The sequence below is a fragment of the Nicotiana tomentosiformis genome, chromosome 1 (genome assembly GCF_000390325.3).
Source record: "Nicotiana tomentosiformis chromosome 1, ASM39032v3, whole genome shotgun sequence".
NCBI lineage: Eukaryota > Viridiplantae > Streptophyta > Magnoliopsida > Solanales > Solanaceae > Nicotiana > Nicotiana tomentosiformis.
The window spans coordinates 8,534,705-8,547,793 of record NC_090812.1 but is presented as its reverse complement, the minus strand read 5'-3'; the positions used below and the strand labels follow the sequence as shown (position 1 = coordinate 8,547,793).

Below are 13,089 nucleotides of genomic sequence, written 5' to 3'. Positions count from 1 at the left end.
TCTAAATCTGATGTTACCAATCCCCTATACTGGTAATGGATTGTCATCTCCCATTAGATTGTCCCATTGATCTGCTTGTAAGTTACAAACTAATTCTTATGTGGACACATGTGAAAAGTAGCACCAGAATCAAGAACCCATGAATTCTTCCCATGACTAGAACTCACGGCACATACTTCCCCTACATAATCACTATCATCAGAATTATTGTTAGTGTCAACAACATTTGCTGAATTATCCACTTTCTGCTTTCCTCTTTTCTCTTTCAGCTTGAGACACTCTCTCTTGTAGTGACCTTGCTCCCCGCACTCATAACAATTCTGCTTCCTTGCTCTAGACTTCGACCTAGCGGTTGACTTTATCCTATTAAAATCCTTTTGTTGTGTTCTTCCTCTACTCGCAAGACCCTCACCCTCAGTTCTGTTATTTGGAAAGCTCTTTTTCAACTTTTTAGATTTTAGTGCATTACTAACATCTTTCAGTAAAATACTATCTTTTCCATATAGCAGCGTATCGAAAAAAATATCATAAGATGATGGTAAAGAACATAACACAACCAAGGCCTGATCCCCACTCTCAATTTTGATATCCACGTTCTTCAGGTCCATTATAATTGAATTAAACTCATCAAGGTGAGTTTTAACAGGTGTACCTTCGTTCATACGGAGATTGTATAACCTCTTTTTCAGGTAGAGGCAGTTTGTCAGCGATTTCTTAGAATACAGATCTTCGAGCTTCTTCCATACCATTGCTGCAAAAGTTTCTTTAGCAATTTCCTGAAGAACGCTATATGTAACGCTCATGAAGATCACACTCAAAACCCTCTCATTCAGGTCTGCCTTCTCTGTCTCTTTCATCTCTTCAGGAAAATCTTCATCAATTGTCTTCCATAACCCTTGTAACACAGGGACGATTTCATCCTAATCTTTCATAGACTGAAACTAGAACCCCCGTTAAATTTCTCTACTTCGTACTTTGTTGAAGATGACAAAGACATCTTAACCCTAGATTATATGTAGTAACCCGAACCTTGCTCTAATACCAATTATCGCGAAAGATCGTGCGTTAACTAGCACACAATCAAACACAAAGCAAATAGAGAAGAAAAATCAACACTTGGATTTAACGAGGTTCGGCTAAGCCTAATCCTCGGGGTAAAAACAAAGAGAATTTTTCACTACGAATGAGAAGAAAAGTACAATAAAATCTCTATAGTCCCCAACTACAACCCCCATATATAGATCCCAAATAGTCATAAAACCTATAAGAGAAGGTTTCCCAATTTGACAAGGACAATAGTATTACACCCCCATATTTTTGAACGTGAAAGTACGTCGTAAGTCAATTGATTTAAGCTTGAAAATGAGATTCTCTTTGAAAGTATATAAAGTGATTTAATGATTTATGTGCAATTTTCACAAGCCTTTAAGAGTTATCATTCAGGGACAAGTGTTTATAAGGGGACATGTTGTTACACCCCGTACTTCAGACGTCACTGTCATTATAGGATTATCTAATGTAAGCTCAAAAAGGACGAAATCCTTCTACAAGGATAAGAAAGGTTTACTGAAGTCTTAAGTAAGTTGAGATGAATATGGGACTTATTAATCATGGTTTTAATGAGTTTAAAGTCATTATATGACTATATATGATGTTTGGATATGAAATATAAAGTTTGAAAAAAATTGGATTAAAGTTGCGGAAAAAATGACTTAGGATTTGCCTTGTAACAGAGCTGTTTGAGCAATATATTTCGTGTGATATATGGGGTATTTTTGGGACATATTATACACAAAATTGAATGTCTTGTAATTTGGTTTCCAGCGCTCTTAACCGTTCGTTCATACGACATCCGGATAAAAAGATATAAGCGTCTAAAGAAGGGCCAATGCGAGGGTGCCAAGTAGCACCTTTTTGACTTTTTAAAAAACGGGATATTTACATCCCTTATCTCGTCTCTTTCTCTATTTTTCCATAGAGCACGACCAAATAACACCCCTAACCTTACCCTTAATCTTTCTACAAGGGCTTCAAACAAGATTATCATCCCGGACACGAAATCAAGAAGCGATAACATTAAAACGATCCCTACGACATAAGTATCGCTATATCGCCTTTTTTCTTCTTTGTAATTTGAGTTTTGGAATGTATTTAATAGTTAAGAATATGCCTACTTTCTGTATTTAAGCTTTTAAATATCAAAAAAGGTTGATAAGTTTGTTTTCTAATAGTTAGAACTCACGGGACGATGATCGAAAGCCGTGTGTTCGAGTTATTTGACTTGCATTGAACTGTTTTGTGGGCTGTTTCGTGTTGCTTTTAGGCTGTCTATTTTACTACTGTTTAATGGATATTTGGAGGAGAAATGGTGTGGATAAACACCACATAATGGCAAAATGGTGGATTAGTCGTTCTTTGTAATATTTTCGAGGTGTTTGACATTACTATAGTTATCGTTTTAGGTATGAAGTGATTTGGGTGTGTTGGGCTATTGTAAGCTATATATAACATGGATCTCGACTTGAATCCACTGTAGGAGGTAATTATATTGTGTTATTTCATGTGCTTAAGGTTATCTTGATGTTGATTAAGTTAAATGGATGGACTAGACATGAACTAGTGAATAAAGTTGCTAATTGCGGATAGTTGGAGTTGTGGATAGTTTTCTTTAATTTGTTATAAATATATGGTATAAGGCTGGAATCATTGATGAATGACTTCATTATATTGTTAATAATACTAGTAAGTTAAAGTAAGAAGTCTATAAGGGGTGATATGGGGTATACGGATTCCAATTGGGCTTGTAGCTCGTCGTGAAGTAGTTGTGACTTGTTGTTGTTATATGGTATATTATTATTGATAATTATGTATTGTTGGATTTCTCTGGTCATTGTTGTTAGTATATGGTATTGAAGGAGGCTCTTGTTACAGGGGAGATGCTGCCCAAATTTATATAAACGAGCTACTAGTTTAAGTTGCAGACTTAGCCTTTACTCAATACTGATTTTGAATCTCCTTATGCTATGGTAGATTGAGTTGAGTTGTTTGAAGAATTGCTTGGAAGGTATTAAGGATTCAATGGATTTAAGGTTTGTTAAGGCTATCCATTCTTTTCTTTTGGCATGATCCATATGATACAAACGAAACATGCAAATGCAGAACTTTCATAAATGACTAAGAAGTACTAGGGGTGCCTATGTTCTTGATTTCCCATGTGTCCTATTATTATATCTTCTATTCATGAGTATCAAAAAAATACGTAAGTTGCTAAAGTTTATCCGAAGGCATATTGATCTTATGACATTTCGAGAAATCTTACTGACTTACTTCATTATGCATTGCATTCATTTATACATGTACATTGACCCATGAATAGATGACGTTATATATGTGTATATTATATGTATATGGGATATGGGAAGAGGTTATGGCGTTATATATGCACCACCACCTGATCAGCTGGTATACGTTGATGATTTCGCCCACAGTGGCTGAGATGATATGACGGGATGCCCTCAGAGGCTTGGTGATGTTATGTATGCATATACCTATGCATGGTATGGCATTTATACGCACATGCATGGCATTATAAATTTTTCATGATTCAAAGAGCTATTCAGAATTACAGGTTGAGTTCTTTACTCCATGTTTCTTTCATGCTTTTATATACCACTGTCATGCCTTACATACTCGGTACTTTATTTGTACTGACGTCCCTTTTGCCTGGGGACGCTGCGTTTCATGCCCGCAGGTCCCGATAGACAGGTTGAGAGTCCTCCTAGTAGGCTATCAGCTCAACGGAAGGTCTTGGTGCACTCCACTTGCTTCGGAGTTGCCTATCTGGTGAGTATAATTTGGACATGTATTGATTGATATGACGGGGCCATATCTCGAACTTTTTGATATTTATGTACTCGTAGAGGATTGTAGACAAATGTTATGTATATGGATACTTGTATGGCCTTGTCGGCCTATGTTTTGAGTATACAAATGATCATGTCGGCCTTATAGGCCCGTATGTCACATGTATAAGTTTCTATATCATGTCGAGTCGTCCTATATTTAGTATTCCCTTATATTTTATTCTGGTTATCTCATGATGACCCTTCTAGACCATTTACCCATGATGGTATGATAAGAAAGATACGTTACGTTGGTGCTCGGTTAGGTAAGACACCGGGTGCCCGTCGCAACCCATCAGTTTGGGTCGTGACAAAAGTTTTTCCTTTCCCAAATCTACTAGGACAATGGGTTTTCCTAAACATATAAAGATTATGAATTTCCTAAAAATACAAGAAAATAATTCAAGCCACAAAATAACAGTCATCGAGTAGTCATGCAAATTTGAACTTGATCCGTCATATCTGACGGATATAGTCGTATATATCTGACGTTTTGTATATGAACTTCGAAACCAATCAATTTGAGACAAAAGTACATACATGACGTTCCCAAAAAGTCGTATATAGTAAAAATATACGTCTACTCGTGGCATAATTTTTGGCTCTAATTAAAATGTGACAGAAACGAGTTCAGAAGGATGTTGTTCGTGAAAATTAAGCAAGTCTACTCGGATTTTTGTAAGGTCAACTCGTTTAATAAATGAATTACACAGCGAGTTGAAGTTTGTTTTTTTTAATAAACAAATTAGTCGAGTTCTAGCTTATTGGTTCTTTATGGCTTTGCACGTAAAGATAAATCTCTTAAAGGTGAGTCCTTTTAATTTATACAGTCACTTTTCTGATTTTGTAACAATAAATATTGTCTTGTGAACTATATATTTTAATTAAGTGAACGTTTTCCTTCTGCTACAAAATATGATATTTTTCTTTATCCTAAAGGCTAAAGCTAATGTTTAAGATGCTGTTGAAGGAGAAACCCTAATAGTGAAAAGTATATGATTATGCTCCAACCGTCCCATACAATGTTTGAATATTTTTATTTTGAAAGTCAAACACATGAACTTTTTTTTCTTAAACTCTATGTTCAATAAAATATATTACATAAATTGAAATGAATTATAGCCATATATGTCATGAGGGGTTAGCTTATGTTTTTCTTTTCATAAAAAAAGAAAACAGTTTGACCATCAGAAGCTTATTCAGTGGCAATAGTTTGACCAACTGTAGGTCCAATCTTAGCTTTATCTCTTCGTTCATTGTCTTAGATTTCTTTTCACTCTCTTGTCCTTCCTCTCGGCCTGCTACTGCCTACTGCTATTATATGCACTTAGAAAGATTGAATATCTATAAATAAAAAAAATTTTAACTTCCTAGTCTATTCTGGATCAACCTTTGCATTCTTACTACTCGAACGATACATAATATATTAACTTTAATAAATGAGCTAGCTAATTAAACAAAATTTGAAAGCATGTATCTGTTGTCCAAGCTAGCAACTCCAAATTCCAATTTTATCTTTCTTTCCGGGTCGACCGAATTGTAATTCAGTAGTAACCTTACACATGTTTTTCTTAAGTAAGAGTGCTATTCTACATTAAATTAATTTGCAGTAACACTTGCAAGTCAATAATGGATATAAAGTATACAAGGCTTAGAGCACAAAATAAAATCATTTTATGGTCTTTTCAAACCCTACGTACGAAGGAGTAGAGAATGTGGAAGGGGAAGGGGAAGGGGAAGGTCAACAGAGTGTTGAGTGGAAGGCCGAGAGAGAAGGCAAAAGTAAAGGGATATACGTGAGTGTGGATGGTTATTAAGATAGATATAGTTTTCCTTTCTAGGCGTAGCTTCGCCTTTATACTGCACCAAAATCGCACTTTTTAAAATAAAAAAAAATAGGGGTATGGTAGAGGGAGAGATGGGGGAGAAACATAACGTAACGACGTATAGGGAATCGAATCCTCACCAAGATGCTAAAGTTTAGGCAGCCAACCAACTTATAAGCTATTAAGATTTTCCGACAAATCTGTACTCATTATTTGCACAAACTTAATGGATATATGACACATGTTTATAAATAAAATGTTAATCAAATCATAGTTATTATAGTACGTATTGTCACCCCAATCAAATTTATCACAAATTTGTGATGGTTTTATCATTTATGAAAGAATTCATCAATGCAGATGAAACTTATGAAGAATTTCTTATAGTTTTATAACGATTTTCTTCTTCACTCACAATTTTTGTGACACTAAAATATGTAAATGTCTATTGATATGAAAAATATCAGTTGCGAATAATTTTTTTTAAAAGGAGGTATGTAAGAGAGTGATATCTTGATTAGGAAATTGCTATCCCTTAATGGAATCAAATTTGGCAGGATTAGAAAGGCTTATCGTCTTCATCCCTTTTCCATTGTCTAATACTCATTAGACAATCTTTTGACCTGCATGAAAATTCGGATGACCCTACCACACTCATTGCTTTCAAGAATTTTTGCATGGCTTTTCCCTTTCTAGCTTTGTTACACAACGAGAACCCATTTACATAGTAGCAAGTTGGAGTGTGTTGGAGTGTATGACTCTAACCGAAAAATCGTACCAACTCGAAAAGTCAAATCAAACTGATTAAAAAATTCGATTAGATTTGATATTGAGTAAAACAATTCGAACAAAACCGACATATAAATATATATATATATATATATATATATATATATATATATATATATATATATATATATATACATTTTTTAATAGAATTTTCTTTAAAAAAATATCTAAAAATATTTGTGATTCTCTTATGGATGTAATATTTAGTTAAATATGAAGTGCTCCATTTTTATTAACTTTAAATAATGGGTTGTATGATCACTTTCTTATCAAGTATTACTGAAATGTGTCAATTTCTTTGTTCTTCCATATTCATATGTCAATATCTATTAAATTGTTATATCTTTTTAGAATTTGAAGTGAAATTTTGATAATTTAAAATTAAATAGAATATATCATTATTTAGGTATCATGTGTTACTAAGAAAATTCTACCATAAGAATATTTTAATAGATCATATGTTTGTCAATTATTTTTTAATTTTTACTAAACATATATTTGCTTAAAAGAAATTAACAAAATAAGATTGAAATAATATTCATGTAACAAAGAAACTCGAAAATCCCGATAAAATCGAACCAATCCAAACCGATATAGTTGGTTTGGTTTGATTTTGATAAAAACCGAACCAACCCGGTCCATGTACACCCCCTAGTAGTAAGTAGAGTTCCAAGATAACATGGGAATTTTTTGCTGCTTAATCTATTTACTTTATTTTTTTAGATCATTAACTTAATTAATTAGATAGTTAGTAGATAAAGGAGAAGGAGAGTAAGACTTGGTCTATCCAACCTCGATTAGAACAGCTTGAATCAATAATAATGAAGGTTTACCAGTACAAATTTTATTCGATATTCTTAATCTGTGCGAAGATACTTGATTTGATATAATTTAATTTACAAACTTTACATATCAACCAACCACGTACCCACGGTATTCATTAAGTGAAACGAATACGCATTTGTTAGAGGAGAACAACGATCATATCATGGAGATGGAATATATTCAACTCTATTTCACGCCTAAACTAAAATAAAGTTTAGGTCATGTCACAATTTGTTTTCTTGGGGGGAGGCGGGAGGTGGGTGGGTTACTGCTAATTGTCTTTTTCTTTTTTGTTGCTAATTGTCTTTATAGATTGACCTCTGAATGATTTTACATAGCTAGAATAAAAGTTACTCCTACTATATTCACGCTTTCATGTTTAAAATAAGTAAGGTGATTGCACAATACATTTCTTTTTACGACGATTTTAAAACTAATTTGATTTAGGTAAGTGGTATTTTGTTATTAAAAGAAAAAGCAAGTGGTATATTGATGTTTGTTTGGAGTAAATCTAAAGGATAAAGGATCACTATGCATGGTAAAACTGCCTCTGAGTGGATGTTATTTTCTTATCATTCTTTTCAAAGAAAGTTTTTTTTTTTAAAAAAAAAACTTAGAGCCGAGGTTTCCCTAAGATTGCAATCTTATCATTTTTGGACAAAGAAAAATAAAACTTTTTCATTTGGTACAATATTCCTTATGGACCTATGCTTACCAAAAGCGAACAGAAAAAGAACAAATTAAAAGAAGAGTCTATTAGTCATCGACGTTATAATTGGTACACAAAAGTAAACTGTATTATAGTATTATGTACTGTAGTATTTCTGTTTCTTTTTTCGAAAAGCTACTACATAGTGAAATATTATTCTTTCATTTTTCTTACTAAAATATAACTAATAAAGATTTGATTAAGCGAAATGCGTGGCCAATCGGTGATTTTACAACGTTATGCACAATGGATTAGGTTTAAAAAAAAATATTTGCTTATTATGGTAATCTTGTTAATGACAAGTATTTGCAAGCAGAAAGAAAAAACAAAAGAATGATAATCACGATGACATAATTTTCTGTCATATTTTGACATTACACAATTACTTTTGTTAGTGGTGAAACAATTCATGGTTATAGCGTTAATTAAGAAATTAATTAACTTCCGATGAATAAATTAAAAGCGCTTAAAAATGGTTTAGTGCATGATAAGTGAATAACAATGATTATTTAAATATACTTAGTTCCAAAGTAATTGTTATTATCAAACTCCACCGAGAGCCTAACAAATTAGTTCAACTTTTCAATTTTCTTTATGATTTATGATTACACAGAGAGAAATAAATGACTATTTTCATACGTTACCAGGCGCTTCCAAATTTATCCTGCAGAACTATCCCATATTATATTGGATCTATATATCAATGTATGAGTACCAATTTCCCTTAAGATTGTTTAGCTCTTTATAAGAAAATGAACTGCATATAGATTTAAAGTTGTAGTAAAACATTAATTTCACATTGTTTTATGAGGCATAAGGTAAAAAGGTCCACTAGCAGAAACTTTTAAAAAATACAAAAGAGTTCATAACCCAAATATTATTCCTATGTTTTAATCAGAACATTTCTTAATTACTATCAGATTATCTTTTGTTCTTAATAAGAGGTCATTGTTATTTGTTCCTCAAGTTTATCAATACATTTTATCCTCTGATCTAGTCTCCCTCTCTACTAGATAATGCTATGGTCCTATAACACTATATCTTGTACTGTAGGTAGACTTCAGACAACGTTGAAACGTAAATACTTATGAGCAATTATCCTAATGTTTATACAAAATTATAAACTTATCATGATTAAGTAATTTAGGAAAGTAAAATTAAATATTCATTTACCATGGTTAAATGAGAAAGATATATATGCAAATACCTTGCATGCATCTACTAATTTGAAAAAATAATATGCGAGCAATTAAGTTTTTACTACCAGTAAGAGGGTAATTTAAGTTTTATGCACATGACCGAGTAAGATATACCTATACAACAATGTTACTTATGTAAGAAAATTCTAGGAAAATCTCTATCCAATAATAAAAAGCTAACCTAATAATTATAATTTGTTAAACCGTATTGATTACACAACAATTCGTGCATATCAATTAAATCCTTATAAATAAATGCTTATATATTTGTACATACATTCCTTGTAGCGTTTACCAGTTGACCAGAAGAGAAGTTCAAATTCCTATGTTGGTGAAAGAAATAACACAAATATTCTTCTTGGAACCCCACACGGCGTACGAATACATGTAATTGACCAAATTACATCCATTAGAAGAAGAAGAAGTAGCAGCAACAACAGAAGAAATTGTTCAAAACATCAAGAAATCAAAAGATTAAAGAAAGAATGGAAAGGGGTGAAGAAAGGGAGCTAAACAACTATGACTTACAAGTATCTTTCTCAGCACCTCCTTCTCATGCCAATAATATCCATGATTTGGGGTTTGTACACTTTGCAGATCATAACCAGATGATGAGCTTCTTAGCTCCTCCTTCCTCACACTCACAACTGTCTTCTCAACTACCTCAGCCTCTACAAGCTGCTGCCACCACCACCGTCACGCCTCCCACCACCACCACAAACGCCACCGTTGCAGCCGCCTCAAATAACATTAGCAGTGCCCTAGGGTTTAACCACAACGAACTTGTCAATAGACCTTCTTGGAATAACAATCAGGTAATTATTCGGTTTTACAGACTTCTTCTCGTCTCATTTGCTTAAGTTTTGATGAACAAAAGTTACGAGATGTTTGTAACAAAAGTTACCAAATGTTTGTGTTGGTGGAAGATAGTAAGTATCTGGTTAGTCAAATGCGCGCAAATTGATCCAGTCAGTACTATCATACGGGACAAAGAATACAAGCTTCTTGTCTTTCTGATATAACACAGTCAAATATTGCGATATCTCTTTTAGGGTTTCTCTATTTTATTCTTAATTTACCTTTTGCTCATCTCTTTTAATTTGTTGATTAATTAATGGCGTCTTTCTATGGATCAACCTTACATAGGTGGAAACACTAGATCCCAAGATTGTTAATGACGAAAATTGCAGCGGTAATGCCAGCGAGGGTAACAATTCATGGTATTTCTCTCTCTATCTCTCTGAGCTATTTCCAAAATGACAGTAAAATGTTCTAATACTCTTTCACCAATCGGCATACATACAAATTTTCATTTGCAAAAAGAGCTACTTTATGCTTATATATTCATTCCATCTGAATCTAAAGGAATGGTTGGAGCCTTGAACGGTAGATATCTCTTAATTAATAACCGTTGAAGGTTGTTGCGGAATGGTAAAAATTTCTTCACCCTTAATCTGATGTCATGGGTTTGAGTTCTCATAACGAAGTTCTTTTTCGGTGGCGATGGGTTTTCAACGGTGCGCGCGTATTCAAATTAGTCAGATCAGTAGGTTGAGAAAAAAGCACTCTTTGCTCCTCTATTTTCAACCCCACTATTTATTACCCTAGAGAAGTTTCTTCATGCTTTAGATTAGAATCTGCGAAGATCTAGGCATTCAGGCAGACATATAATTTCTTGTAACGTTTCTAGCTAGGCTCTTTAATTCTATTCAACATGTGAATAAATACTGTGGGTTTGTACTATGTGGTGGACGGTGTAGTGCAATTTGAGAAGGACAAAGTGTTACATCCACTTAAATTATAATGCTCAACTATTTTTACCCACATGTGTGTCATCAGATTCAACACATATGATAAGACTTCATTTTTAATTTGCTACCAGAAGTATCTATATTATATAGTATAAGTATATATATTATTGTGAACTCAAGTGATTACTAACATTGAGGTCTCTAAAACGTGTAGGTGGAAGAATTCATCTTCAGACAAAGGAAAGGTGAAGATAAGGAGAAAGCTAAGAGAACCAAGGTTTTGTTTCCAAACAAGGAGTGATATTGATGTTCTTGATGATGGATATAAATGGAGAAAATATGGCCAAAAAGTTGTCAAGAACAGCCTTCATCCCAGGTACCTAGCTAATGATCTTAATTTGCCCTAATTACCAATTTTTTTGGGCTTAATTTAATCCCTTCTCCTAAACTTTGAAAAGAGCAACTACATTTAATTTTTCTCAACTTGGCATGAGTTGTCATTTCTCGAACGATGATTCAATTCGGACACTGAACCTAATATTTCATACTACCAAATTTCTTCAAGTTTAAATTAAAATAGAAACTGGGGAAAATGATGGTGTGCCTACATATAGTTTTGGGAAGTACAAGAAATGTATAAATTGGTATTATTACTTCTACTCTATATCCAGTAGTGGAAGAGAGTGTTGACACTAGGGATGGTCCATCTATATCTGTTGAGTTCTCCTCTAACCATTATTTCCTCTGCTTCCTTTTTATTGATTTGTATTTTTGTACTTTGGCTTTATTTGTTTGAGTATTTTTCTCCTTTTTCCAATTACCTTGTATTAAATATTTCCTATATATATATATATATATATATATATATATATATATATATATTATGGCCCAAACAAGGTTAGAGAGAAATTTGGTTATAGTTGGCTAACTAGCTTTAGGTATCAATTGCTATAGAACTAAATAAGTCTTTTGATGATGCATTTGTTCAAATATATCTCGTTCAATTCAAACCCTGTAAATGTGACAACGAAGTAATTTCAAAATGCTATTTATGGTTTTTGGGAGATCAGTCGAATTACAAAAGAAAGCTCTCTCTAGATTTTGACTATGTTGGTTGATTCGTGCCAAAATAGTATGACCAAATTGGAGTAATAGAATTGAAAATGCATATGTATACCCACTGCATATTTTAACATGCAATGCAACTTAATTAAACATTTCTAAAGAAATTAAATATCTTATTGAAAATTCTTGTTCAATACCTTTTATTAAGGTTAATAATGTACCGAATCAAATTACGGGAGAAATTTGTGTAGATCATGCTCGAAACCTGGCATGTAACCTATGAATGTTTTATATATATATATTTAACCCAAAAGTTTAAATTATTGATCTTCTGCTTGTACAATGCTTATCTACATACTTGTGTAACAATTGTTTCTTAAATTGATTTGGTTTCAACTAATTTCTGATCATTAGTTTTAAAATTAAAATGTTTTGCTTATCAGATACATATTTTTGTTACTGCAGGAGTTACTATAGATGTACACATAGTAATTGCCGAGTGAAGAAGAGAGTTGAAAGGCTTTCAGAAGATTGCCGTATGGTAATAACAACCTATGAAGGTAGACATAACCATTCTCCTTCTGATGATTCAAACTCTTCCGAACATGATTGTTTCACCTCTTTCTAGAAAAATCAGAGCTTATGTATATACTACCTCTTTCAAACCAAATATTATATTGTCACAAATCATTATATTGTCATGTTACTATGGTGGATTTTATTACTTTGTTACGTTAGATTCTTATTTCGTATTATGTATGGCTTAACAATATGTCAAGCCCATAATTTATATTTAATATATAGTGGACAATTTTGCCTGTTAATTTGATATCATATTAAAGTTAAAAACCTATAATTAAGTTGGTCCTCTCCCTATCTATGGTTATTTTGTTTCTCACCCGGTATCCGATACTCATATTGAGGCATGACTAAATCAGTGCCGCAAAGTCCCACATTGGGGTAAAACGCTCCCTAACAAAGGCAATTTCATACTCAGAGCTCGAACCCCAAAGCTCTGATTAA

General features: G+C 33.0%; 1 protein-coding gene across 1 annotated transcript; it reads left to right on the top strand.

The window, feature by feature from the left end:
* Window positions 1–9,735: 9,735 nt before the first annotated feature.
* Window positions 9,736–12,772, top strand: LOC104092118 (probable WRKY transcription factor 12). The gene is made up of 4 exons (XM_009597629.4): window positions 9,736–10,065; window positions 10,397–10,470; window positions 11,216–11,377; window positions 12,532–12,772. Exons 1-4 carry the CDS (start codon window positions 9,736–9,738, stop codon window positions 12,692–12,694), a joined length of 729 nt encoding a protein of 242 aa, XP_009595924.1. The 3' UTR covers window positions 12,695–12,772.
* Window positions 12,773–13,089: the final 317 nt, after the last annotated feature.